General features: G+C 38.1%; 1 protein-coding gene across 3 annotated transcripts in view; it reads right to left on the reverse strand.

The window, feature by feature from the left end:
- Positions 1-17,454, reverse strand: part of ATP10D (ATPase phospholipid transporting 10D (putative)) — a 45,112-nt gene extending 27,658 nt beyond the window's left edge. The window contains exons 1-5 of one of the 3 annotated variants that reach the window (XM_064652885.1): positions 17,383-17,454; positions 8,690-8,998; positions 7,724-7,918; positions 3,829-3,906; positions 1,650-1,854 (exon numbers count right to left, since the gene is read on the reverse strand). In XM_064652885.1, coding sequence (XP_064508955.1) covers positions 1,650-1,854; positions 3,829-3,906; positions 7,724-7,918; positions 8,690-8,958 — 747 coding nt within the window. In that variant the 5' untranslated portion in view covers positions 8,959-8,998; positions 17,383-17,454. Of the gene's footprint in view, positions 1-1,649; positions 1,855-3,740; positions 3,907-7,723; positions 7,919-8,689; positions 8,999-17,382 lie in introns of those variants that run through there. The other 2 variants (XM_064652886.1, XM_064652887.1) reach the window with 2 other exon arrangements.
- Positions 17,455-24,529: the final 7,075 nt, after the last annotated feature.

Genomic DNA, 24,529 nt, shown 5'->3' on the forward strand with positions numbered 1-24,529 from the left:
TTTCTAGTAAATATCAAGCCCTGACAAGTACCAGTTGCATTGCTGATATTCTGAGAGCACTGGAAAGGAGAAAATGGGTGGAAGAGTAAGGAAGAAGAAAACAACAAAACCAATAAGAACATCTAAAAGGAAGAGATTTCCCATAGTTTTTTTTCATTATATGGAAAATAAAAGAAAAAGAAGAGGCACTGTCTTCTCTGCAAGCAGTATTTCTTGCACACAGGCATTTTTCTCCTAGTACCACAACCAGGATGCTATTTGTGCTAACACAAAGAAAGCAGGTAGAACTTTGTAATGATGTTTGAGACTTACGAGTACCAAAGCAAAGGCTGTTATGAAAGGCCAGAGGTACACGTTAATGAGAAAAGCCAAGCAAAACAAAATCCTGTAGTAGTAAGAATGAAGCATGACAAGAAGTAAGAGAAAAGCCAAAAGGCCTTATTTTTGGAATTACCTGCTGTTGCAATTTAATTTCAGTTAATGGCATATGACTATGCCTCTAGTCTCCAGTATAACACAGGCTAGCCACGGGTATAACTGAGTCATTTCCAAACTGAGTACCTGCCACTAACTCTTTGGAAAGAACTCTTTGGAAGTTCTACTGTTTAGAAAAAACAAATACACAATTCAAAGTTTCAAACTCCCAGGTATAATTCTCTGATTCACAGGTGTTACTGAATACATCTGCATAATTACAGGTTTCTGAGAAGGCTGTACTCCCACAACCATGTGGCTTCACACTGGCAGAATAGCAACTGTGAGCTTAAAACACGACCCTGTAAGTAGAATTTGAAACTCAGAAGACATCATATTATTAGCAAGTACTTTGTTGGCTTGTTAAAAAAATTTTTACTATGTTTTTCTGTATTGATGTATTTCACTGTATTAACCTGAAGTTGATTAACTCTCGTGGACAGCACATCATGCCTTTGGTATTACAGACTCACTAAGTAACGGGACTTAGAGACAACTTCTCACTTCCTCACCACTGTTGAAAATTCAGAGGCAGTTCAGGTAATTTTAACTCCAGAGGACTAATCAGTCTGTTGTTATGGAGACAGCACTGAGTCTCCTCCCTATTGTTTTCAGCATGGTGTTTCAGCAGCAGAACTCAGTACCAAGTGTGCTGAAGACTACAGAAATGACACAATTCTTTCATCTTTTGATATTGTCCCCTTCCTATTGTGCCAGTCTCCAACATTTTGACTGCTAAGTATAACATTAAAGTATTGTATGGAGTAACAATATATTTGAAATACAAAAAAAAAAGTGAAAGAGAAGATAATATCTGCTCTTCTTTTTAGGTCTTTATACAGCACAGAAGTCCCCTCTAAAAAACTCAAATTTCTCACCCACAGCATGCTATGCACCATACTTGACTTCTTGACATTTACCTGAATACGTAATTTCACCGGCTTGCATTACTTCAAATAGATCTGTCTTTCTCAGGGTTAGGTGACCACATAAATATTTTCTCCAAAACAACTCCAGTAACAAATTATAACTGTTACCTAATAACTTTGTTTTCAGATGCAGACTGCTGAGCTATCATGAATTAGGCAATGTAGAGGGCTGAGTTGATTGGGTTTTTTTAGTTGACCATCTGTCTTGTCAACTTTCTTAGGTGACTAAAAACACACAACTATCACCTGCTCTGCATATCCTTTCACCACCTGTCTCTGCTTCAGATTGGTTTCTCCATCAAGGCCTGCTGTTTCAATGTAACAGATCCCATCCAGGTCACTGGAATATAACAGCACCATGTCAGCAGGAATGATTTCATTACGTGAAAGCCGGATGAAGTCTCCAACATTGACATTTTTCCAGCATTCATCTATGTATTTCTTCTCCTTCCTGAAATACACAGAAGAACAGTGACTTTTTACAAATGCATAATCTAATCTGAAAGTTCAGACAAACACACTGGAACTAGAAAATGTCTCAAATAACTATTTATGCTTCCAACCATTAAAAATCTCTGATAGGATAGTGCATTCAGCTCAAGCTGAATATAATTACAAAGAATCAACTCTGGAGTCCAAGCCATTTTTCTGGGAATTATATTCAAGACACCCTCTGAGAATTATTTTAGCTCTATTTAAAATTCAACACACTTGCTTCCTATATATTCATCATTCCAAGAAAGGAAACAGTGTTTTCAGTATTTCTCTTTGGGCCTTCACTTTTTCTTGAAATTATGCAACAAGAACAGCTTATTCTCTTCTGATAAGGCCTTTCAAAAATGTCTGTCTCCCAAAATAACAAATATTTACCAGTAAGGAAAGAATATTCAGCAACAACTTCACTCATGCTCTGAATATAAATGTTTGTATTTACAGAATTTTATAGTATTTTTTTTTGTTAATTTTTGAATGTAAGGTTCAAGGCCAGATTGGATGGGATTTTGAGCAAACTGGTCTAGTGGAAAGTGTCCCTGCCCATGGCAAGGAGGTGGAACTAGATGATCTCTAAGGTCCCTTCAAGCATTCTATGACTCTGTGAAGGTACCAAGACTCTGTAATACTCAGTGAAGTCAATAAAAGCTCATGCTTGTCAGGATTGAGTTTGAAATTCTTTATTAGTATGAAATATCCAGGCATGAAGTAAATAAGTTTGAACCGTTTTCAACATTCCATTTATAGCTGCTGCTGTGTTCTCAGCTGAGATTGTACACAGCAGTTCATTGTAAACACAGTGAAGTTTAGAGTGGTAAACAGCATGCAGGGTAAAAAGCAACAAAGAGTGCTTCAGGAGTTAGCCAGAGGCACACAGCAGCAGGTTAATGCAATGTGGGTGGATGAAACACACCTACAGTGACTGCTACAAGGACTGCACAGGTCTGGAGCAGGTTTCTGTAAAAACTATTACTGCCCTCAGTGACTGCTTTGTTTCCTGCCTTGCATGGACTAACCCAACAGCAGTGTTTAAAGAGAGGAGCACGTACTCTCCACAGTCTTCATTTCTCAGTCATCCAGACTGGTGTATGGTTTGGGCTGCATTTTCTATTCAAACAGAAACAGACATTCCTAATGACAAAGAAAATATCAGAAAAACATTTCCTGTATTGAGCTTTTCACCCGTACTTTTCAGACCTGCATTATCTGATAGTATCCCTTAGAAAATACCTGTCTACAAACAGATGGCACAAGGCCCACACATTTAACCACTGTAATGATGACAGTTTCTCCACTGAAGATAAGGAGGTGTTTATATTGCTTTCAAAGTGCAAACAAAGCAAAACCAGGAAGCAATAAAAGCTGACAAAAATTAAAGTGATATAATGCACAACTGTTTTCTCCTTAAGATGCTCATCACTAGTCTTCTACACAGATGGAACGCTGGCACAATGGAAAGCATGTAAAACTTAAAGCTACAGCCATGTCTATCAGAAGATGGATGGATTAAAAAAACTGCAGGAATCAACTTTTCATACCAGTACATCTCCACTGAAATAAAGACAAGAAAAAAAAAAGGAGTTGAAGGAAAAAGTTCTAAAGTAAATTAACAAACTCCAAATTAATTATATAGGCAAAGGGTAGGAAGAACTGCTGAAACACAATATGACACTTACTGAAGGTATGACTTAGGCTTTGATAGCTGCAAATCTGCTGACAAAGTAAATCTATTCAGGAGACAGAGATATGAAAACTAGTAATTTTTGTTAGTTTGTTTGCTTAGAACTACCCTTCAGGTACAGAAAAAACCTAAATCAGCATAACTTTCTGTGTAGGCCAATTTACCCCACTATGAAGGCCAAACGAGTCCAATTAGGGTGCAACACCAACTGGAGCAGAATGCCCTGGTCACTCCAAAACAGCAACCTTTTACCTCACCCTCCAAACAGGATGGAAAGGATTTGAGAACCCATGAGGACAGTGGAAGATTACTTCCTCAGTCAGCTTGCATCTAGAAGAGTTAGAGAAAGGGTGGAAACAGAAAGGTAAGCAAGACAAAATAAGATCATAAGCAAAGAAAGCAATGGCATCACTAATGCAGTAAGATAAAAATATCAGGTGAATAGTTGTCAATTTCTGTCCCTGACTTCTACAGAGATTTTTCAAAGTGAATTGGAACTTCCAAAACCATAGAAATATTTGGAAACTGTAGACCTTGTGACAAAGTAACCCTTTGATTTATTCTTGAAGAAATTATTTACAAGAGACTAAAAAAAGCACAAAACACCAGCACTCTCACATCCCTGTATTTTTTTCTAACTACTATGCACTTCACAAAAAAGTACAAAAAACTATTTGTCCATGCTGCCAGTGTTGAGATTAGCCCGCAGGTGATGGAAAATATTTCCTCTTTTAAATCACTACCTGTTTATTGAACATTAGACTGAAAACGTATGATGCTGCTTTTTACTTGATCAACTTGAATTAGTCCCACTTTCTTTATGCCAGACTGGAGTCTGGGAGAGGAAAGAAAAGCTAAAAGTAAGGAAGAATCTTGTAGAAAGGATTTTTCTTTACAGAGCTCAGTTCCACAAAGAAAAACTGATTATTAAATTATGTCTGGATTCCAAATATATACAATGATTTGCATAAACATGTATTTGTAAAGAACAGTAATTACAGCACATCTACTCACAAGGCTTGCTATGAAAAAGAAATATACTTGAAGAGCTCTGCAGACGAGGGAAGAAGAGAAGAAAAACATATCAGCCAGCAACATCTTCTATCCTACTTCTGATGCAGCAGGTGGATCATGCACATATTCTCTATCCAGTTCAGCACAAAGTCTAACAAAAAAGTGTGGCTGCCTTTAGTGGTAGGTCAGCAGGGAACTAAATGGATTTTTCCATCATAGTCACCTCACCACTGTTCTACTAAAATGACATGAACTACATGATGTTAACAGATGCTCAAACAGAAATGCCTTTATACTTCATGATTCATAGCTATTTAAATGAGATCCTACTACTTTAGAATGATAACTTGCTCAAAATGCACAAGGACTTGATAACCATTTAACATCACAGCAACAATTATAAACTAAACTAAAATGCACACTAGCACATCTTACTGTTTATTGATGTTTCACTACTCCACAAGTGAAAAATGAGAAAGGGGAAAAAATTCTAAGCAATATTATCACATTTTCAACACAGAAATAAACTTTCCTAGAAAAATCTGCTTCAGGCTCTGTGTATTTAAGACCAAATACAATAAATCTGATCCATCAAATGGATACAATCCACAGCTCTAAAAAGTAGCAGGCTGAAAACTCTGAAACTATGGATGTCAGACATTTGCTATAAGCAAAAGCAATTAAGGAGTAGGGGGTGGTGTCGGGTTTGTCAAAAAACAGAGAAACTAGCATCTAGGTGCTCAGATAGACCTATCGAGGCACTGAGACTGTCATGTTTTGTCATGGAGAACAGAGCACAGTGAAACTGGGTTTTGTTATGAAAACCCTTAGCTTTGTACACAAGCAAGCCTCACAACAGTTCAAGAAGCAAGGATCATCGGTCTTCCTGAAAATGCTTCATCACACAAATTATCCTCAGGTACAAAAAGCTGGCCTACCAGCTTTCAGGCATGACAACTATTGCTTAGTTATGTTGAGATAGCAAGAAGAGCTGCTATATTAGGCACACAGAAGCCATGTAGGTGTCAGTATCTGACGTGTAAGTAAAATCACAGACAGAACATACAATGTATGCAACTTTTCCACATGAACAAATGCATAGCAAGAAAATGACTGGAAATTGTATTCAAAATTACCTAGCTGTTCATCACGTTTACAATTACTATGTTTGATAAAATGCATGCACTGCAACAGGGGATTCTTGTTAAAAAAGTTAAGAAATTCTGAATCCTAATGTGAGATTAATGGAAGTTTAAGATAAATCAGCTCACGTGTAGTGAGCAATAATTTTTTGTACCATTTGTAGCATTTAATTCTCCTGAACCATGCCGCTCAGCTTATTTTTAAAACCAGACTAGACTATATAAAATACTTCATGACAAAAACTAAGGAGAAAAAAAAGTTACAAAGCCAAAACATTTAGAAGCACAATAAGGAATTTTCACACAGGACTAATATGGCCACTGATTATTACACATTTTTGGTGAAGGGGGAAAAAAAATCAAGCCAGAACAGAAGATCAGAAATTAATTCTGTTTCATTAACATTGGTATGAGATTACAAGTAACACAGAATCTTCAGGAATATGAAGATTGAATACTTCAGCTTTCTGGCAATGAATTCTTTCAGGGTACATGACAATTCATAGCCAGAAATAATCCAGCTTCTCCCTTAAACCTTCTCCGCAGACATGAAAAAGAAAGAAAACACTTATCTTCCCTAATAGCCCAATTTCTTACTTGTTTTGAGCTCAAATTTTTATAGGTTGAATAGAATGTTTCTGGGAAAGCTGCTATATATATTTGTGTTTGCCAACAAAATCTGTTTGGTTTTGCTTTGTGGTATAATACGATAGTCCAGACTTTTATGGTTATGAGTTAGTTCTTAAACTACCAAGAGAGTGTGGCAAATGCTAGAAAGCTGGAGATTCCATCTGCTAACTACCACATTACATTTAATAATTATATAGTACCAGACTGTAAATACGCTGCATGGGTTAATTAAGGTTACCTCTAGAGTACAAAGTTTAGGGTTTGGCATAAACCTAAACTAGCACATTGAGATTTTAGAAAAGCTTATTTTCCCTGTATTGCCTTCACTAAGAAAAGGTGTGTCTTTAATGAAAAGAGGAAGATTTAAATGTGGTTTCGTACTACAGCAACTACAGTATGTTAAGTGTTGAACTCTCAATCACTCCTCTCCAGCACCTCTCCAGGTGCTATTTGTGATGGCTACCACAACACATTAAAAGTGACATTTTCCAAAATACCTGTTTCCCTACATGGGAACAGGGCATGCAAGAAAGAAAAAGGGTTCACTATACTTCCTTTATCTTTGTATTTTACATGCTCAGAATATCCTTTCATGACAGGTATAAAAGAAAAACAATTATGTGGGCAGCACCAACATACACTAAAAGAATTTTTTGCCAGTTAATTTAGAATATCATCAGTTTGCATTCCTATCTTTTTATTATCCCTGTATAATAACTGCCTATCAGCAAACCTCTTGCCACTAGCAGATTCCACTCCTGACTCGCACCCACAGTCTGCAATATTGCAGTCCTGCACGGTGAAACAGATGCTAACATTTGTACCAAACTGTGATGCACTCAAATAGACAATTATCTCATTCTGCTTGGGTAAATGTTATTAAATTGTAAGTACAATATGATACCATTAATGAGCGATAAACTAGCAGCCTCTGAATTTCCATGGTGCTTACAGCCATTTTAGAGGAACTAAAAATACACCTTTCAAAACAAATGCTATGTACAACAATGTCAAAGTCAAACTTGTCAAACAACAACTAGTCAAAGTAGCTTGGTTAACACAGTACAAACTCATCCATGAACACGCCTCAAAGCATAATTTTTTTCAGCAAATTTTACACTAATTTGATACCCATTTAGCAAAACTGGTGATTGAGACTCAACTAGACCCTGAGCAACCTGATCTAAATAGCCCTGCTTTGAGCAGGGGGTTAAGATCAGATGACCTCCAGAGACCTTTCTCAAATTATTTTATGATTCTATGAGTATTCAGAAAGTAAATCAAAAGAATTATCAACAACTTTTCACATAATAGTCATAATCAAATAACAGCAATATACCATATAGACAGTTGCCTCTTACCTGCTATATACTTTGGTTAGTAAGTTGTTTATCTGTTTATCCATTTTGTATCTTGAGTAATCTTCCAAACCATCCTTCACTGCAATAATTGTCAGAACCCCTACCAGAGGTAGCATTGTAATTTCTTTTTGGAAAGCTTCCACCAGAGGAACCCAATTTAGGACAACTAGAAATAGGAAATACAAATTGGCAACTCTGAAACAAAGAGAAAACACAGGAGTTAGCCGTACTAGCAGACAGTGATACTTATTTCCCCACTCCATGCTATATAGACATTTAAGTTAACAGCAATTATCTTTTCTTCACCCCAACTGCAATTTAAGAATTAAGTATCCAGAACTCCGTTTTCACTCTCCAGTCAACAGATTACTTAGCTGCACTGCTGCTTAATATACATGACCAGACAATGCAGAAACCAAGAATTTTCCTTTATTTTCAAAACTGTCCTCCAGGCACAGGTTTTCTAGTAAAGCACTGGCAAACTTCCACTCTCTCAAATTTCCAGGTCTTTTAAACTTAATTTTATCATCTCTCAGGGGAGATGGCATGTCTTAAAAAGGAAGCCATCCTACAACCTCCCTGCATAACTTTACAAATCAGCAGTCCTCCAAGCAGAAGGAAGATGAAAAAAAAAACTGGCAAGAGACAGACATGAAGGAAAGGGAAAAACACATTTACAGGAAATGAATTGAAAATCCTACTGCAGATTGGTGTGTGGCAGTGCTCCAAGAAGAAATAGTTCAATAGTCCAAAGAACTGAATAAGTGGAAAGTACAAAAGCTAAGAAGAAAAGGATTAGTCCAACACTAATATTTAAGACACTTTGGCCAAATAACACATATCTTTTCAGAAATGATAAGCAGGTCAGGAGGAAGAATAATTTTTGAACAGAAAGCAACACACACACATTTAAATAAAAAGATTCCACTTCAGAAGAACTACCACAATCAAAAAGGAGTTAATTACCTGTGAAATTGTTCAAATAAATTCCGTGGTAAAAAATTCAGTAAAGTATACTTAGTAGTCCGTATTTTGTTGTTCATGTATAGTTTTGATACTTTTTCATACTCTTCTTTAAAATGTCCCAAACAGGGTATCACTATCCTATGTTTGCCAGTAGTTTTTGATGATTGATGGCACTTGCTACTTGAATTGCTGCTGCTGCTGCTTTCCCTGCCCTCTGCTGATATCAGTCGCTGCCAACGGTATCGGGCCCAGCGGATGGGATCTGCCATTGCACCTGGAAGGCTTTATAATCCAAAGAATGTTGTCTACCTAGAAATGTTTTAAAATACAGCAAGTTACATAACAATTCTATAAAGGCTTTTCAACTAAAAAGTCACGGTTACAGTTTTGAATAAGCCCAGAGAAAAAGTGATTTTCATATTTCGACTAAGGAAAACCAACCCAGACAGTTAATAGGTTATGTGAGGCCAGGAACTTCTGCTTCAAAGCTTGAATTTCATCTACTCTTTCAGGATCCTAGAGTTTGATTACTCTGTTTAAAATGCACAATTGCTTTTTAATAGCAGCCCGCCCACCAATTTCTCATGCTACAGTATTATAAAAGCAGACAAGATGCTAATTCTGCAGGGAACAGCATTTTCAAAGGAATCCTCATCTCAGACACTGCAGTCCATACTGATGGTTAACAAACTTTATTAAACTCAGAATTCAACGATCTAGCAATATGAATCTGAGTACTGACACAAAGTGAGGAATTGCCAGTGAAAGGCACTAAGTAACTACCATGAACAAAAACCTTTTTCTATTGAATTAGAAACAGGTTTGAGAATTTCTAACAACTGACAGAGGATGAATAAATTTCATGCAAATGCTTCTCCTCTATCCATCTAGCCAAGCTCTAGCATTCTACACAGGAATTTATCTTCCTAAAGAAAGCTGAAGTTCATAGATGTAGGCGATACTCACTTTTTCAAATCACCTAATGCAGTCAGAAAAGGCCTCTTACACACACAAACAATGCTTTAGTAGAAGCTCAAAAGTGCTGGTTTTTACAATGAAGTTTTTTACAATTTATGAACCTTTACACCTTAATGGTTGCTACATTTCTTGTACTATTTCTTCCATAGAACACCTTACAGTATATTTGTTTAAAACTATAAATTGCTTGAGCCCTAAATCATCAGCACTTCTCACTGCAGATTACTTTCCTTCCATCTGGTATCTTACTAATTGCATACATTCTAGCAAAATTTTTTACTAAATCCTCCTCCTAAGTTCCCACACAAAAGCTGCCTCTAAAACTTGCTGGATCTTTCTAAATGAAATCTTTTTACAACAGACCCTAGGCAGTCATCAACTTAATCCTGATTTTGGCTTTAATCAGTTCAACTTTCTATTCATGTGGTATCTCTCTGCCATTGACAAATGCCACTGTCCTGCTCAAGATTCCTCCAAAATGTTCCTTATAAAAGCAATTTTCCAAACTACTAATCCATTTTATCCAAACTATCTTCTCTTACATACTGTCCTTGATTTCTTCTTTTTCCTATTACAATTGTAGAAAGCTTGAAACACGAACACAATGCCCTCAGTAGGTCCTCTAACAATGAGACAGTATTCATATCTCTATATCAACCTGTTCTATTCTTAAAAAGAAAATTCTCCAACATTCCTAAAGAGCTTGGTCCTCTGCGCAACCACCCTTCAAGCTCCCTGCTGTCTCTCTGGCCTCTTCCTCTCATGAAATAAGATGGTACATTTTTGTCCTATCACCATGAGATGTGGATAGTTATTGACTGTTACAATCTTAATGTCTCAGAGGATTGTTACCACGTACATTAAAATCACATTCCTCTTTAGAAACCATGATCTGCATACAGAGGAGAGAATAACAAACCTCTATATAGCATCTCCTCTCAGCATTCCCTGGCAGTACCCTACTGTTCTTCCAAGGCCCTTCTGCAGGGCTCCCTCAGGCAATGTAAGGGATCAGTCTGATAAAAAGGCTTTCTGTTTTTCTCAGTCCTAAATCTTGTGGTCCCAGTAACCACTGGACTAACAAAGGTTGCATGGGAAGGAAGCTATGTCTGGGACTTCTCAGAGAAGAAAGAAGAAAGTTGAGAAAATTTTCCAAAACACATGGCATCCTCTTATTTGCACAGAACGCAGCATCTTCTGCCTTTGCTTCCCCTAATCCTACTGCCTGGGAGACAGTTCCCAGAGGGACTGCACAGAGGTTACTGACCCATTTTAGTCAGGGTCAGTCTTTCCACCAGAAATGGAAACTCTGACATGTAGAAGCAGCTACTTCACACCAATTAACTGCTTTTAATGCATGGCTACTATATAGTCATACATATGAACACTGATCTGTACACACATGAAAGAGATGCTTCAATTCATTTACACTGAGCCTGAGAACAAGTCTGAAGCTTGAAAGGTAGCAAAGTCTTCAAAAATGTTTAGGTACTGTTGAATGTGCTGCTGGTGGCTGGTGGCTATGAAGAGTCTTTAATACACCTAGAGCTCTCAAAAACCAAATTAACACAGACCCACCTACACTGAAGTCAGGACTGAAGCAAAGAACAAAGAACAAAGTATTGAAAATTAAAGGCTTTAAAAAGATGACTTCCTAAAAAGAGGTACAAATGTTGGCAGTTCAGCTATTAAAAAGACCCCAAACATCTACATTTTGGATGACATTCTTAAGTCTTGGCCATTTTGAGAAAACACCACTTCTTCACAATCTCTGCTGTGACAACTCAGTAATTTCTGACAAACAGATCTTATGCAGTGAGGGACCTTTTCAAATAAATGTTCGTTTTAATTAACAAAGTGCTGAATATTCAGGGAGAGTTTTAATATGATTTCTTCTATTAAATTTATCAGACTCTCTCAAGGTTCTGCCTTTAGCATGAATCATACAAGGTGTGTCAATTAACCACACTTTTGCTTGAAACAACTCTTTGCCCAGTAATCTGACATACCTCTACATATTGTTATAATGTGCAATGTCCTTGTAGAAAACTTAAATAAGTAAATGCTGCAAATTTTTTCAGGATGCCACAAGTGAGGTATTTGAGAGCAGGTTAGATTTGTAGTGAAAATCATGTTTGTCTTCATAAGACCAAGCAAACAAACATGTGATACTGATGAAGAAGCAGTAAAATGAACTCTTTCCAAAATTCCCAGGGCTAAAGGGAGTGCAGAAGTTTTAAATAGCAGATCCTGCTCATTCAGTGAAAATTATACAGGCTAAATAACCTATATAGCTAAAAGACACCTGAAAAATTTCAAACCCTCCTAAATTCTAGGTCTTTTCAGTTTTCATAATTTATTATCTTTTTTAGTATTTGATACCCAGTGACCACTACTTTAAAAAAAAGGGGGAGGGGGAACAGCAGAATGGAAGAGTACTGGACATTTTAACATGACAGCATGTTAAGATGGAATTCATCACTACTGGATCTGGAGCTGAAGGTTTAAACTGCACATGCAGTGTTGCAGAAGAGCAGTCATCCCTCACCACATACACACCCTTGATCCCTGACACAGCTCCAAAACCTCTGCCCCACCCTTCCTCATCCTTATTCAGAGAAGCACAGCTTAGAAAGGGACAGGAAGCATCACATTCCGTTGTGTGCACTGCATATTTCTGCCGGTATCCCCAGTATTTTAATGTAACAACTTTTAAGTAAACTTTGAAGATTGTATGTACCAGAAACAACTAACATGAACCTACCACACTGGAAGCATTGTATGAGAAACAACAAGTAATCTTCTATGATCAGAAAGGTGAATCAGACAATTAACCAACATCTTGGGAAAAAAGCATCTGGACCTCAGACTCTGCCACAATGCCCTCTGACTCACCTGGGATTTGACAGAGCTACTACCTGCAAATGATTTTTTTTTAAAATCATTTGCATCACCATTTTAAAATAGGATTTATGAGGTGTCAAACTTTAGAAATCTCTTCTGCTTTTTTTTCACTATTTAGAGTCATTTTATTCTTCTTCCTCATTAAATTTGGTTCAGAAAGTAATGAACACCTTTTCTTTGGTCAAAAGGAGTTTCATCAACTTCATGTTAGATATTATCAAGGACTAAGTTGCCGAAGATCAAATAAAAGCTGTTTTGAACAATTTTTCTAAGAAATCCCTTCCCTTAAAACATTACTTGACCCTCTTGTTATGCTATTTTTCATTTTAAATTCTTGAGTTCTCCAGCTAATGTGAATTAAAAGTAGTAATAAAAAATGGCAGATAATTCTTTAAACACTGGCAAAAGACCCACAAGATGAATTACCCTGAAGAACTAATTTTAGAATTTTATTTAAAAAAAATGTTTATGTTTAAAAAACCCAAGAATAGCTTTCAACTATTTGAAAACAGGAAGCCTAAATGATCACATGCCAAGTTTTGAGGACAGTGTCATACAAGCTAGCCCATCCTCATTTGCATACTATACACTCAAGTGAATACTACTTGATCTTGCTGAACAGCAAGAGATGATACAGAGGTAATTCAGGATGTCTTACACTCAAAAAGAAAAGTTTTTGTAGCAAGCTTACTAACATCACATGATAATGATGAAATGTGGAAGGAATTATCTGACACTGGACATATATGCTTTCTCTCTATACCAGTTCCCTCACATACTCTGATTGCTTCCTCTTCATATCTGAGATATGAAAAACTGGAAGGACTAGATATGGTTAGCATGAAATAGCTGGCTGTCCTATCTTTGTTAAAGCAAGGCACAGCAGTGTCATTTTTACCACAGGACAGATCAACACTATCCATGTTTAACCATCCTATATCACAATAAAAACAGCCTTTGAGAACCCTCTGCTAGTGGTAATACTGAGAAAACCCCTTCTTTAAATGGTCTGTACCCTGAAAGAAGGGTCTTTCATCATAAAGCCCAGTATAAGCATTCTCTTGCGTGTGTATTTCATGTCCATAATTTGTTTTCTTTTCCAATTACTTGCCTTCCATTTTCTCTTATAAATTCTGTCAGCTTCCAGTTCTGCAAAATATCACCTGCATATCTGCATGCACAGCTTTGCTCCTAGCTTTCCTGCAGGGGGACTGAGCTGAGACAAAAAATTCCTTAATTCCAGTTACATTATTGGTAGCCTTTTTCAAATCACTGACCTCTCCCATACTGGATCATTTCTTAATATTGTCACCAAAACAAATGCATAGATAATTTAGTCTATGTTTATGCTCTGGAACTGCACCTTACTATTATGTTGTGGTCATCTGCTTACATGTCACTTTAAGTGCCTTACCACTTACCTTGCCTTCTCCTGACCACTTCCTCCCTTCTGACAACATCCTTCTCTTTTGTTATGATCTCCAAATAGCTAGTCCTCGTTCTTCTTTCAGAAAATTCTTTGTTAAATACACTTAGCAAATGACACTTTTGACAAGAATGTTTCTCAAACCATGTTTATGGTGTGTGTTTCTATTCTGTTTCTTCTCAGGCAATGTGCAATAGGCCTTCTGTGTCATCTGTGCTGATTTCCAGTAGGAAGTAATAAATCAATTCTTAGCAAACAGAAATGCAATCAATAAAACTGCACTATCTTACCTGAAAAATGTCTACAGCACCCAAAAGGGAAGCAATTCAGACAGTGCATCTCCCCAGCAACATCCCTTTTCTTTGCTCTCCATCTGAATATTTCAGGATGTTCTCCAGGTCTGAGGTTCTGGGTGGCCAGGGAAGATTAATAATGCTGACCCAGATGCAGGTCACACTACACAATGCTATGGAAGAGTGGATCATCCCTGATCCACACAAAAGTCCCACTTAAACATCGTAGTAAATGTTACTGTGCAGGTTCATTAGCACTTGCGTCCCTACACTGACAGAACTATACAGGCTAAATGTTAAAACCTCCTTCTAATCATCTTTTAAAACTCAGAAGCTATTAGACAATGGAGAAACTTAAGAGAAGCAGGGCCTGAAGATTAATTTACACTCTGAAGAACAAGTTCATCTCTTCTCCTAAGGTTTGCTACTTTCTCTGTAACATGCGATTTCACAAATTTATCATGTGTCTTTGCAAGCCAACGTGAAATACGCAGAGACACTCTAATATGCCAAATAGATCTGGATAAGACTTGTGCTGCCAATTCATGGGACAAGCAGCCAAAAACCTGCAGGAATCAAAACTTCAATTTTAAGAAAAATATGTGGTTACTTGCAACCACATATTCCGAGTTATATTTATAAAGGGGATGCTAAGAACTCTTGAATTAAGAGTGGAAGGCAGACGCTATTATGAAAAGTGAACTGCTGTGGCACTATTTTGCCATGCACTCCTACCTACAAAGTCTAATTTAGTATGGGCAACACTGAAAACCTGCAAGCTTTGAAAGGCCTTGGATCTTGGAAAGGAAATTTCTTGGCTGTGAGTATGGTAAGCCAGCCATCGATAGCTGTTCACAACTAAAAAACAATCAGCAAGCTGCATAAAAACCCAGGAAGTGCCAAGGCCCTGACACAACTTAATAGTAAACCACACATGCAGTAGTATTGGTTCATGTGCTACAGTATGGGAGCAGTATAAAAAACAAAAAAAATCTCCTTCTCCTTGGGTAAAATTATTTAGGATGCCAGTCAGATCTTGTACCTACAGACACAACCAAACGATGCACTAACAAATTTCAGATGAGCTATGTATTTCTGCTCCAGGTAATCAGCTCCAAAATAGAACTGAAGGCTGCTGAAGAGCGATCCTGTGTGCAAATATTAAACCTCCTTTTCTTCATTCATTATTGAAATTTATACTGAAAGTACCTGTTACAGCAAGAAACTGTACTGGAGTTCCTAAAATCCTAGATTAGGTCTCTGACTGGTTTTTCTTTTCTTCTGGTTTTCTAAGACACCTACACTGTCAGCTATTCAAGAGTTCCAGAAACTCCCAAGGCATCCACTGAGGTTTTCAGGTCTAGTACTCTAAAGGTTAGTGAATTTTTGATAAAACCTACTCTTGTATAACCTCAGGAATACAATCAGGTATTTGTCACAGAGCAATAAAACCTGCTCACTGTTTGGGGATATTTTGAGAGGAATAACCTGTGAATCCACTGTAACCACTAGAGAGTTTCTGCAAGACAGCAAAACATGAATCTTGAGATGGTTTTTCAGGCCTGAAAGCGAGAAGTGACCTACAGCAATTCAGGGCTCAACTGTAAACGTGTATCTTCAAAAGTTTTATTAATAAAAATGAAGCCAAAATATATAGAAACCTGAAAAAAATGCAAGGAGTTAAGAACACTCAAAGTCTGACCCTAGTAACCCCAAAACTATTTAAGACACTATAGTATTAGCACTGTGAGTAGCTGAACTGAGTTAAAAGTTAACATTGAATGGAACAGCTCTTGCTTCTACCTTCTGCTCCTATCCCTCCTTGATAATCGATCTGCTACTTACTGAACCTGGTTCTCACTGATCTGCAAGATCTTTTACTAACTCAAAGACTGGATTTCCCAATCCATTGTTACAGCTGTGAAAGCACTTGTTGGCACAAGCAAAGTGGGACAGGAATGTCAGATTAGAGTGACTATCTTTGAGTTCTTATGTAGAGCACTTGGTCCTGATTTTAGCCTAGTTTTCATAAGAAATATATATCAGCTTTGGCTATTGCCTTTGAAATTCAGATTATCCACAGCAGTGGCAAGTAACAGAAGAATGTGATCCTTGCCTGTCAGTTCTACCTTTTGCTCCTGTAAACCATAATGCCCACAGCCTAACTGTAAAGATTCAGTCTAAAACAATGGCTTCAGACCAGCTTTTGGGGTACACAAGAGTTAAGTGATTTAAATTCCACTCTGATTTTAGGTAAACCATTTAGTGCCTCTCTGCTGCAAACCACCATTTATGAAAACAGGAATAATGACAATTCACTTCTCTCTTGGTGATGACATGAAGACAAATATGTTTTAAAGAAGAGGTTTCTCAAAACTATGGTCATTGGTGAGTACACAAATACCCTATACATATTGATTTAGTACCACAATAACAGTAATTTTGATATTAAAAGCACCTTTTTCTTCAGTAGCTGTATTTCTGACAGGAACTTTGATTTTTCTTTCCCATCTTCATGAATATTTTTTCATCACTAAGCCCAGTAACTATTATTGTGGTCCAATCCTGTGAGTGCCCTGTGCCCTCTGCACCCCTGGGTACTTCCCTGAAGCTCTAGGAATTTCCCTGTGACTTACACGGACTTAAGTCTACTTCTTTACCATAAATCTGTAAAGTACTAAAAAGCTTACACCTCAGTCACTACCCCGAGCTATTAAAACAATGGCTTTTGTTTCTGGAGTCAAAGTCTTCATTACCTTTCTTTCTGGTCTGCTGCCAGAGCAGCTCAGTCGAGGAGATTAAAATACGCGGGGGTGGCTCGTGGCGCAGGGGGCATTTAAAGACATAAAGGCACAAATCGCCCTTGTACCCGAGCCCCGCCGTCGCCGTGCTCCGCAGGGGCCGCTCCGGGCTCCTCAGCGCTGGCCCTGCAAAACGCCGCCCGGCTCGGGCAGAAGGGACCTCTCTCCCTGCGCCACCGCTGCCTCCACGTTTTCCCGCGCCAGGTCTCGGTCCAAGTGCCCAGCACCGGTGCTCCCCCACGGACCCGACCCCGCAACCGAGCTGCCCACCTGAACCCCCGCCGAGCTTACCGATGGCACCGCGCACATCCCAGCAGAATGGCCGCGCCCGCCGCTCCCGCCCTCCCGGCCCGCCTCCTCCCGCCCTCGCCTCTTCCCGGCTCTGCTCTTTCTCCCCCGGAGAGTGACTGAGGCGGGGCACCCTTCCCAAAGCGGCTCCTTAGTACGTCCTACTGCTCCGCGAAAGGGCGGGGAAGCTTTGCTCGTTGCCGTAGGGTCCGTGGATGGCGCTTACCCATCCAGAGGTTAGTTATTGTTTTAAGGCTTTTTTTTTTTTTCTTTTTCCCCTTGAGGCCTCAGCAGATGGAGGCTGTGGCAGGACTGTGGCTGTGACAGAACCTGACGCTCTTGACAGCTTGTCAGGGAAATTGATGTTCTTAATCTTTTGCCATGACAGTCTGAAGGCAGCTTGGCCCATCTAAACATAAAGTTTTCTAGCCACTAGGCTAATCGAGGATAGCAAACACTCTCTTGTTTTCTAGGAAGTAAGCCTCTGGATACTGTCCAAATTGTCTTAAAGAGATTACTGCCATCAGGAACCTCAGTGAGTTGTTTCATCAATAGTCCTTTTGTAGTCCCACACTGTCCTTTTTGCTCTTACTGTCTACCAGGGCACTCCTGAAAGCTGCCTCTTACAGTGAAATCACATGGCCTTTTACATGAAGAGAGAGGATTCCTGCTTCAGCACTGTGCAACAAACCAACAGGAAAGGTTAATTGCGGATCCCTTGGTCCCTACTGAAATACACTGGGATTACCAGTACCTGTCCGGTGTCAACAATGAATTCCTAACACAGAGTTGGGAGGGCTGTGCTGAGCAGTGGTAGTTGGCTGTGCTCTCCTTCCCATGTGCATGGTGTTGTTTTCCTCTGTTGTCCTGCATTTTAGCAGGCCCCGCACCCCTGACCAGACACTGAAAACATTTTGGGTATGTTTCAGTGAACAGCAGCTGATGATCTGTTCTTTGAAGTGCTCATATGGCCAGCAGGAATTTCAAAACACATTGGTGCATCAGATGGAATAAAAACACATCTACATGAAGGAAGGCCATAAGTGCTGTCTTGAAATGCAGGTTTATTCTTCTTGGCAGGAAAAGATATAGAGTTTTGTTTCCTTGCAGGATCCACCACCTTTGCTGGATCAGGTGCTGTAGGAAAGAGCAAGCAACTCTGAGGAGGGCAGAGCAAGCTGCTGCAAGACACAAGGTGATAGTAGGTGTGCTAAAACCACTTTATGTGGTTTAATTGGTTGACATTGATTTATTGGAACTTTCATCTTGCAGAGACGTTTGAGAAAGAAGAGAACATCACAGAGCTCATAACAAAATAACCGCCTCTACTGTCATCACATTGGAGCTGTAAATAATTCATATGCAGAGTCTCACATTTCCCATTCATATTTTTTCATGCATGTGAGTCTATTCTGTAAGCCTACAACTACAGAAAGCATTATTTTGTTTCCCTTGTTTGCCCAGCAGTAACAGTTGCCTCAATTAGGCCTGCACAACAGTGCAGTGCAAAAATACCCGATCAAACCATAAATGAGCTAGTTTGGCTGCCACAAAAAACACAGCTGCCTATTGCAGCTAATTAGATGTGTTGAAGCAGAGCATATGAGCTGTTTGGAGAGGTACAACTGGTCAGGTGCATGAGAGGCATTGCTGTCTCCTGATTTGGCCATTACATATAAATATTTTCACTTTTTTCCTTTCGTACAACTGTCCAGTAGTATGAATGGTCTTGATCCTAAGCATGCAAAGCAACCATCCAGAATGTCTGAAGTGTAATTAAAACTATCTTCTCCCAAGTATCCTATGGAAGAGTAACTACAAAGAGCACAGTCACCAGAGGTAATGCTTCATTGAGAAATCTCACTGACAGCTTTTCTATGTGGAGGTAATAACACTGTCACCCACACAGATATATCCTTTTTTTTTTTTCCAGAGAGGTCTGCAGGTGTCTTTTATATCACCTCCTGAACATCCATATGCCAAGGGGAAACTATGGGCATTGTGAGAGCTGTTGATGACTCCTGAGCACTTTGAGAGCTCTTTGTGTACTTCAGCTCCCCTATCTGTTCATGGCTGTGATAACTCTGCAAGTACAAGCATGAACTGCTCATCCTTCTGTGCTCACATTGGCACTGTTTGGGACACATGAAAGAGAGGAACTTATGTCACAGCAGCTGTCAACCTAACAGGTTGGCAGACTGAAAACTTTCCCATGAAGGTGTGAAAGGAAGATGGAAATTTGTCATAGCATGCTCTCAAATGTTTCCCAGAGCACCACAAGTTAATGAAATGCTAGGAACCTGGGTATAATTCTCCTATGGAGAATCATACCCAGTGATGATTCCAGTGCCGAATCCACATAAATAGCAGTGCCAGTGGGGATTTGAGTTTGTAGACATAGATGGTTATCGTTACTGCAGTGTGGATGCTCCTGGATCAGCTTAGTAAGTACAAGGTGCATTCATATCAGGTCAGTGGATGTACCTGAGAGATTCGGTGTGTATTTACAGTGTAATAGTGACATACTATGATATACACTCTAGTTTAAATATTGAAGATGTGGTAGCATATTAGTAATAATTTATAGCCAGAAAGGGAATTGATTATTACCCAGTAATTTGTTTTTCACGTTTTTCCTCCTTAACTCTGCGGTAAACCCAAATAATTTAACTGCACCTGAGATTTTGCCAAAAAAACCTTGAATTTTAAATGACACTGAATTATTGTTTACCAGATCATTGGCTAAATTATGTGTTTAGAGTCCTAACCAATGTTGCCAGTGCAAATTAAAGCTGTCTGTTGTGCACATCACCAAGGTAATTTCTTACTACAAGATACTCCAAGGTCCTCAAATATATTTCCTGGCAGGACCCCTGTCAGGAAATCCTGACAGGAAATCCTGACAGGAGGACAGACACACAATGAAGGAAACAGCTGTTTATTTGTTTAGGCTATGTGTAGCTAAGACCTTTATTTACCATACACTGTCTAAATCTGTATTAGTTTAGTGATTTCATTGTGAGGAGATTGGGTTTATCACTGGAGTGAGCATTTTATAAATAGTCATGAATTTTCCTTAGTTGCTTCCTGTGACACAAGAAGGTATTACTACTTCCATGTTACAAATAAAAAGCTGAAACAAGGTAGAAAGTGTTTGTTAGTGATTCTGAAACAACATACTGAGTTTGAAAGATCTAACATTTGTTTTAATGTTTTTACAGTGGAAGATATGTTCTGTGTATGTTATGTACATTTTGCAAATCTTGAGAGAGGTAGACTAGGTATGTAAATATTATTGTGGGAACTTTCCTGAAAGGCACCTTCAGGGTCATTAAATGCTTGTTATTGCAAACATGCCATGTAATCTGGTTCATAGACCCACTGAGCTTTACCTTAAAAGTAGTTAAGTATTTTGCTCACATTACTGTACTAGAAAACTATTCCAGAGTATGGCTGCTATAAGGGTTAAGAATTATCTTCCAGCTTCTAAACTCAAACTTATACCCATTAGCTGTTATATTAGCAGTGACCACTGTTTCCATTAAATAATTCTTTTTGTTCCTGGTGTTTATCAATCCATCTTTGTTTTGCGAAAGTAAACCAGATAAGAATGAATTATATCAAACTGAATGAAGGCTAACTAAATTTTGAATAAAAGTGTCCAGCCAAAGGTGTATAACAAATCCATTCAGAGCTTAGTTACAGTTGGATAAATTGCTGATACAGCTTGTGTAGAAAAGTTTTAAGGGAGTCACTGACTGAAATATTCATTCATGCAATCCCCATGCTTTGCCTGTGGTTTATACCATTGTGTTTAGGCCACTGCAGAATGCCAGGAATCAGGAAGCTTGTGTTATATCCCAGTTTTGGAGGGCAGTTATTAGCAGTCAGTAGCGGTTGTTGTTTTTGGCATAGGACTTCCTGATTACCACTCACTGTGGTTTAGCTGTCATGTGTGTTAGGAACTTCCATCCTGAAAGTCACTAAGATGATGAGATTTTTTGTTCTAGAGATTTTCATTCTGTTGCTGTTCTGCAGAAAGTAATTATCAACTAGAATTCAACAAGAAATCTGAAAGTCTTTCACTTTTAAGAGACTCTGACTTACCAGGACAAGCAGAAAATCATCTTAAATGAGACACTGTGGTCTTACTGCAGCTCCTAGTGCAGCAGGAATTTACTTCTTATCTTGTCATTTGTACTTTATTCACTAGGGAAGCTGAATTGGTAATCTATAGTGAGACTCCAGCTTCTAACAATCCTGGGTCACTACTCATGAACTAACATGAGAAGACACAAAAGTAACCCTAAAGAAAGGGAACACCATCTAAATCTGCTACTTCTGGACTGATGGGAAAGTGTGTATGGTTGGAAAGTAGTTCTAGCTAAGTGGAATTGCACGCACAGGAGCTTTGATGCACTTGGGTCAATTGCTTTATTCTTTCTTTTTCTGTTTATTTTGATGTGGCAATTTCCCATGGCTAATCTTCAACCTTATCTACAGCTGTAAACTTGTCATTAGCTTGTTTACACTGTTACAGATTCATTGTTCATCAAAACACTTTTGATATGCACTTATGTACTTATATGCCTTCCTTTTCATTGTATATGTAAGCAAGTTGACGTGTTGATTTTATTTGGTCCACAAAATAACCTTAATTTTACATCTTCTTTTTATCAAACCACTCTATCAGCTAATGAAATGACCTGAGTCAGTGATATCAAATGAACTATTTAGTAAATATTGCCTTTTTTCTCTCTCTGCCTGTAGAAAGTTATTAACCGGGCTATAATATTTTTCATGGTTTTAGTTGGTTTTTTTTCCCCATTAACTTTTGTTTACAGCTTTTCTAACTCAAATACTGCAGGCTGCCAATCAAATTTTGTCAATATTCTAACATAGGTACTTATGTCACAATTACTGTATCCATTTCTTGAACAAATAAAAATAATCCAGCAGATAGATATGAAGATATCATTTAGACTTTTGATTCTCTCAGGTATTTTCCAAAAGGGAGAATTCAAGGCTGGTTTACCATAAGATGGTTAATATAATTTTAGGAAACCTTGAATCAGATCAAAAGTGTCCACAAGACACCACACTGATAAAAGCTCATTTTTATGGCTCATATATATTTAAACAATTTTGAAGGAGAGACTTTGTCCCAGCAGACATTATGTCTGATCATCTCACCTTCTAGAGCCAGTGTAAACTGATATAAAGTGTAAACCAAGATAGACCAAGACCAAGCCAAAGCACAAGTACGACTTTAGTTAACTTGGAAGAAATATTACCACGTGTGTGTTTCTGATCCACTTCGTTAGCCCAGTACATCACAGATCCAAGTTTAATTAATGAAAAGCCCTGGTAAAGATAAGAGAGATTTATACTTTTAAAGGTATTGTATGTCAAGTTCAAACTTAGAAGAAAGCCTAGGGTTTGCTTTTAACTGGCACTATATGTGACAATATTAAAACAACTGCTCTTTGCTAGGATTTTATGTCATATAATGCATTTTAAATAACATATGGAAAAAACATGTCATGTCCTCAAGTGAACAATTTATATTTTCTTCTTATTTTCCTCGTATAGGTAGAATAACTATATGAGGAAAACTAGGAAAGTAAACATAATTGTAAATTTTCTATTTTAAGTCACTCAATATTTCTCAAAAAATATTCTCGAAACTATGAAATGAAAATTTCCTACTACATTCTTTACTGTATCTTCTGGAAGAACAAGTAGACTGTGTCTTCACTATGCAAAGAAATTTTCTAGAGAGTGCTCCTCCAGACTTTGCTCCAGAGTAACTCTAAATAACAGCAAATGTCAGCTACTTCACTGAAAATAAAAAATACTTCTACTGATGCTGTAACATCAAACCATTGCAAACCTGGTGTGAGCAAAATACTAATCAAAATACTATTGTCACCAGCGTCATCAGTGACTAAGCCACAAGAAAATTGTCTGCCAATGTAAAAAAGTGCCTCTCTTCTTTTTGTATCTTTGCTAATTTGAGACACTCTCATGCTGGGGGGAAAAAAAAAAAAAAGAAGAGAAATTACAGTAATATGATTCAAAGCAGAATTTGCCTCAGGAGTCATGGAGGACATGGGTCAAGGCGATTATACAACTGCAGTGACAGTGTGACAGTTAGCAAGGTTTGAAAAGTTGGTAACTATAAGGAAGTTGTCCAGGACTCTTACAACTCCTTCCCAAAATCCACTTTTCACATTAATACTTGAATACTTAGCTTTGTGAGATGATGTTACTTTCAAATTATTTGTTTTGATTTGTTTTGGTGAAGTCTATTAATTATTTCTCTTATGCAAAAGACAAAAGCAGAAGTAGGAAGTAGAGATGTGAAAAGCTGCCCCTTAATATATTATTTAGAGACCCCAAAGAAGTCCAGACAATCTGGCCAGCACAATGTGCTGCCAAACTGGACACACACTGACAAGACTGAGAAAGGCCATTTGACTTGGGAGCAAGTTGGCTCCTTTTACCCTGGAAGGGATTGAGTCAAAAAAGCACCGCTGGGCTGTACTGGCAAAAGCACTCTTACTGTGGATGTAGCTGTATAAACAAACTGCTTTTTCTTAGTCTGTCAAAATTACCTTCTCTTTATATGCCTTGGTTGAAACAACCTCTCTCAGCAAAAACAGAATGTTGCCAGCGTAACTTTCACCAACTTTCATTGCTTTAAAATTGCTGCAATAAAAATTAAATCTATAGTAGCTACCATAGTAGCTCTCAACTCAGAGTAATATAATGAATACAGTCCATGAACTCCTTGTGTAGATGAGGGGAGATGTACCTAATAGGGTGTTTATTACTTTAGGAATACATTCTCTCTGCTGCTATTACGTGTTGGTACAACTTGCTATGCAGCATATTCCAGCACCTACTAATTGTCGTTTACTAATAGGGCTAATTTACCTACAGGGCATTTTCTTTTCTGTTTTATGACGTCCAGAGATTATTGAAAAGCACCAACACACTCTTACCATTCATTATTAATACTGAAATCTTAAGTTTAGGCTTAGAGAAGGGAGGGAATATTTGGCTTATGGTTTTACTGCATCTGCCTTAAATGGCATTACTAATTTTCTGTTGTTGTCGTCGTCATTCCAGACGCTACAATCATTAC

The sequence above is a fragment of the Pseudopipra pipra genome, chromosome 4, assembly GCF_036250125.1.
Source record: "Pseudopipra pipra isolate bDixPip1 chromosome 4, bDixPip1.hap1, whole genome shotgun sequence".
Lineage (NCBI taxonomy): Eukaryota > Metazoa > Chordata > Aves > Passeriformes > Pipridae > Pseudopipra > Pseudopipra pipra.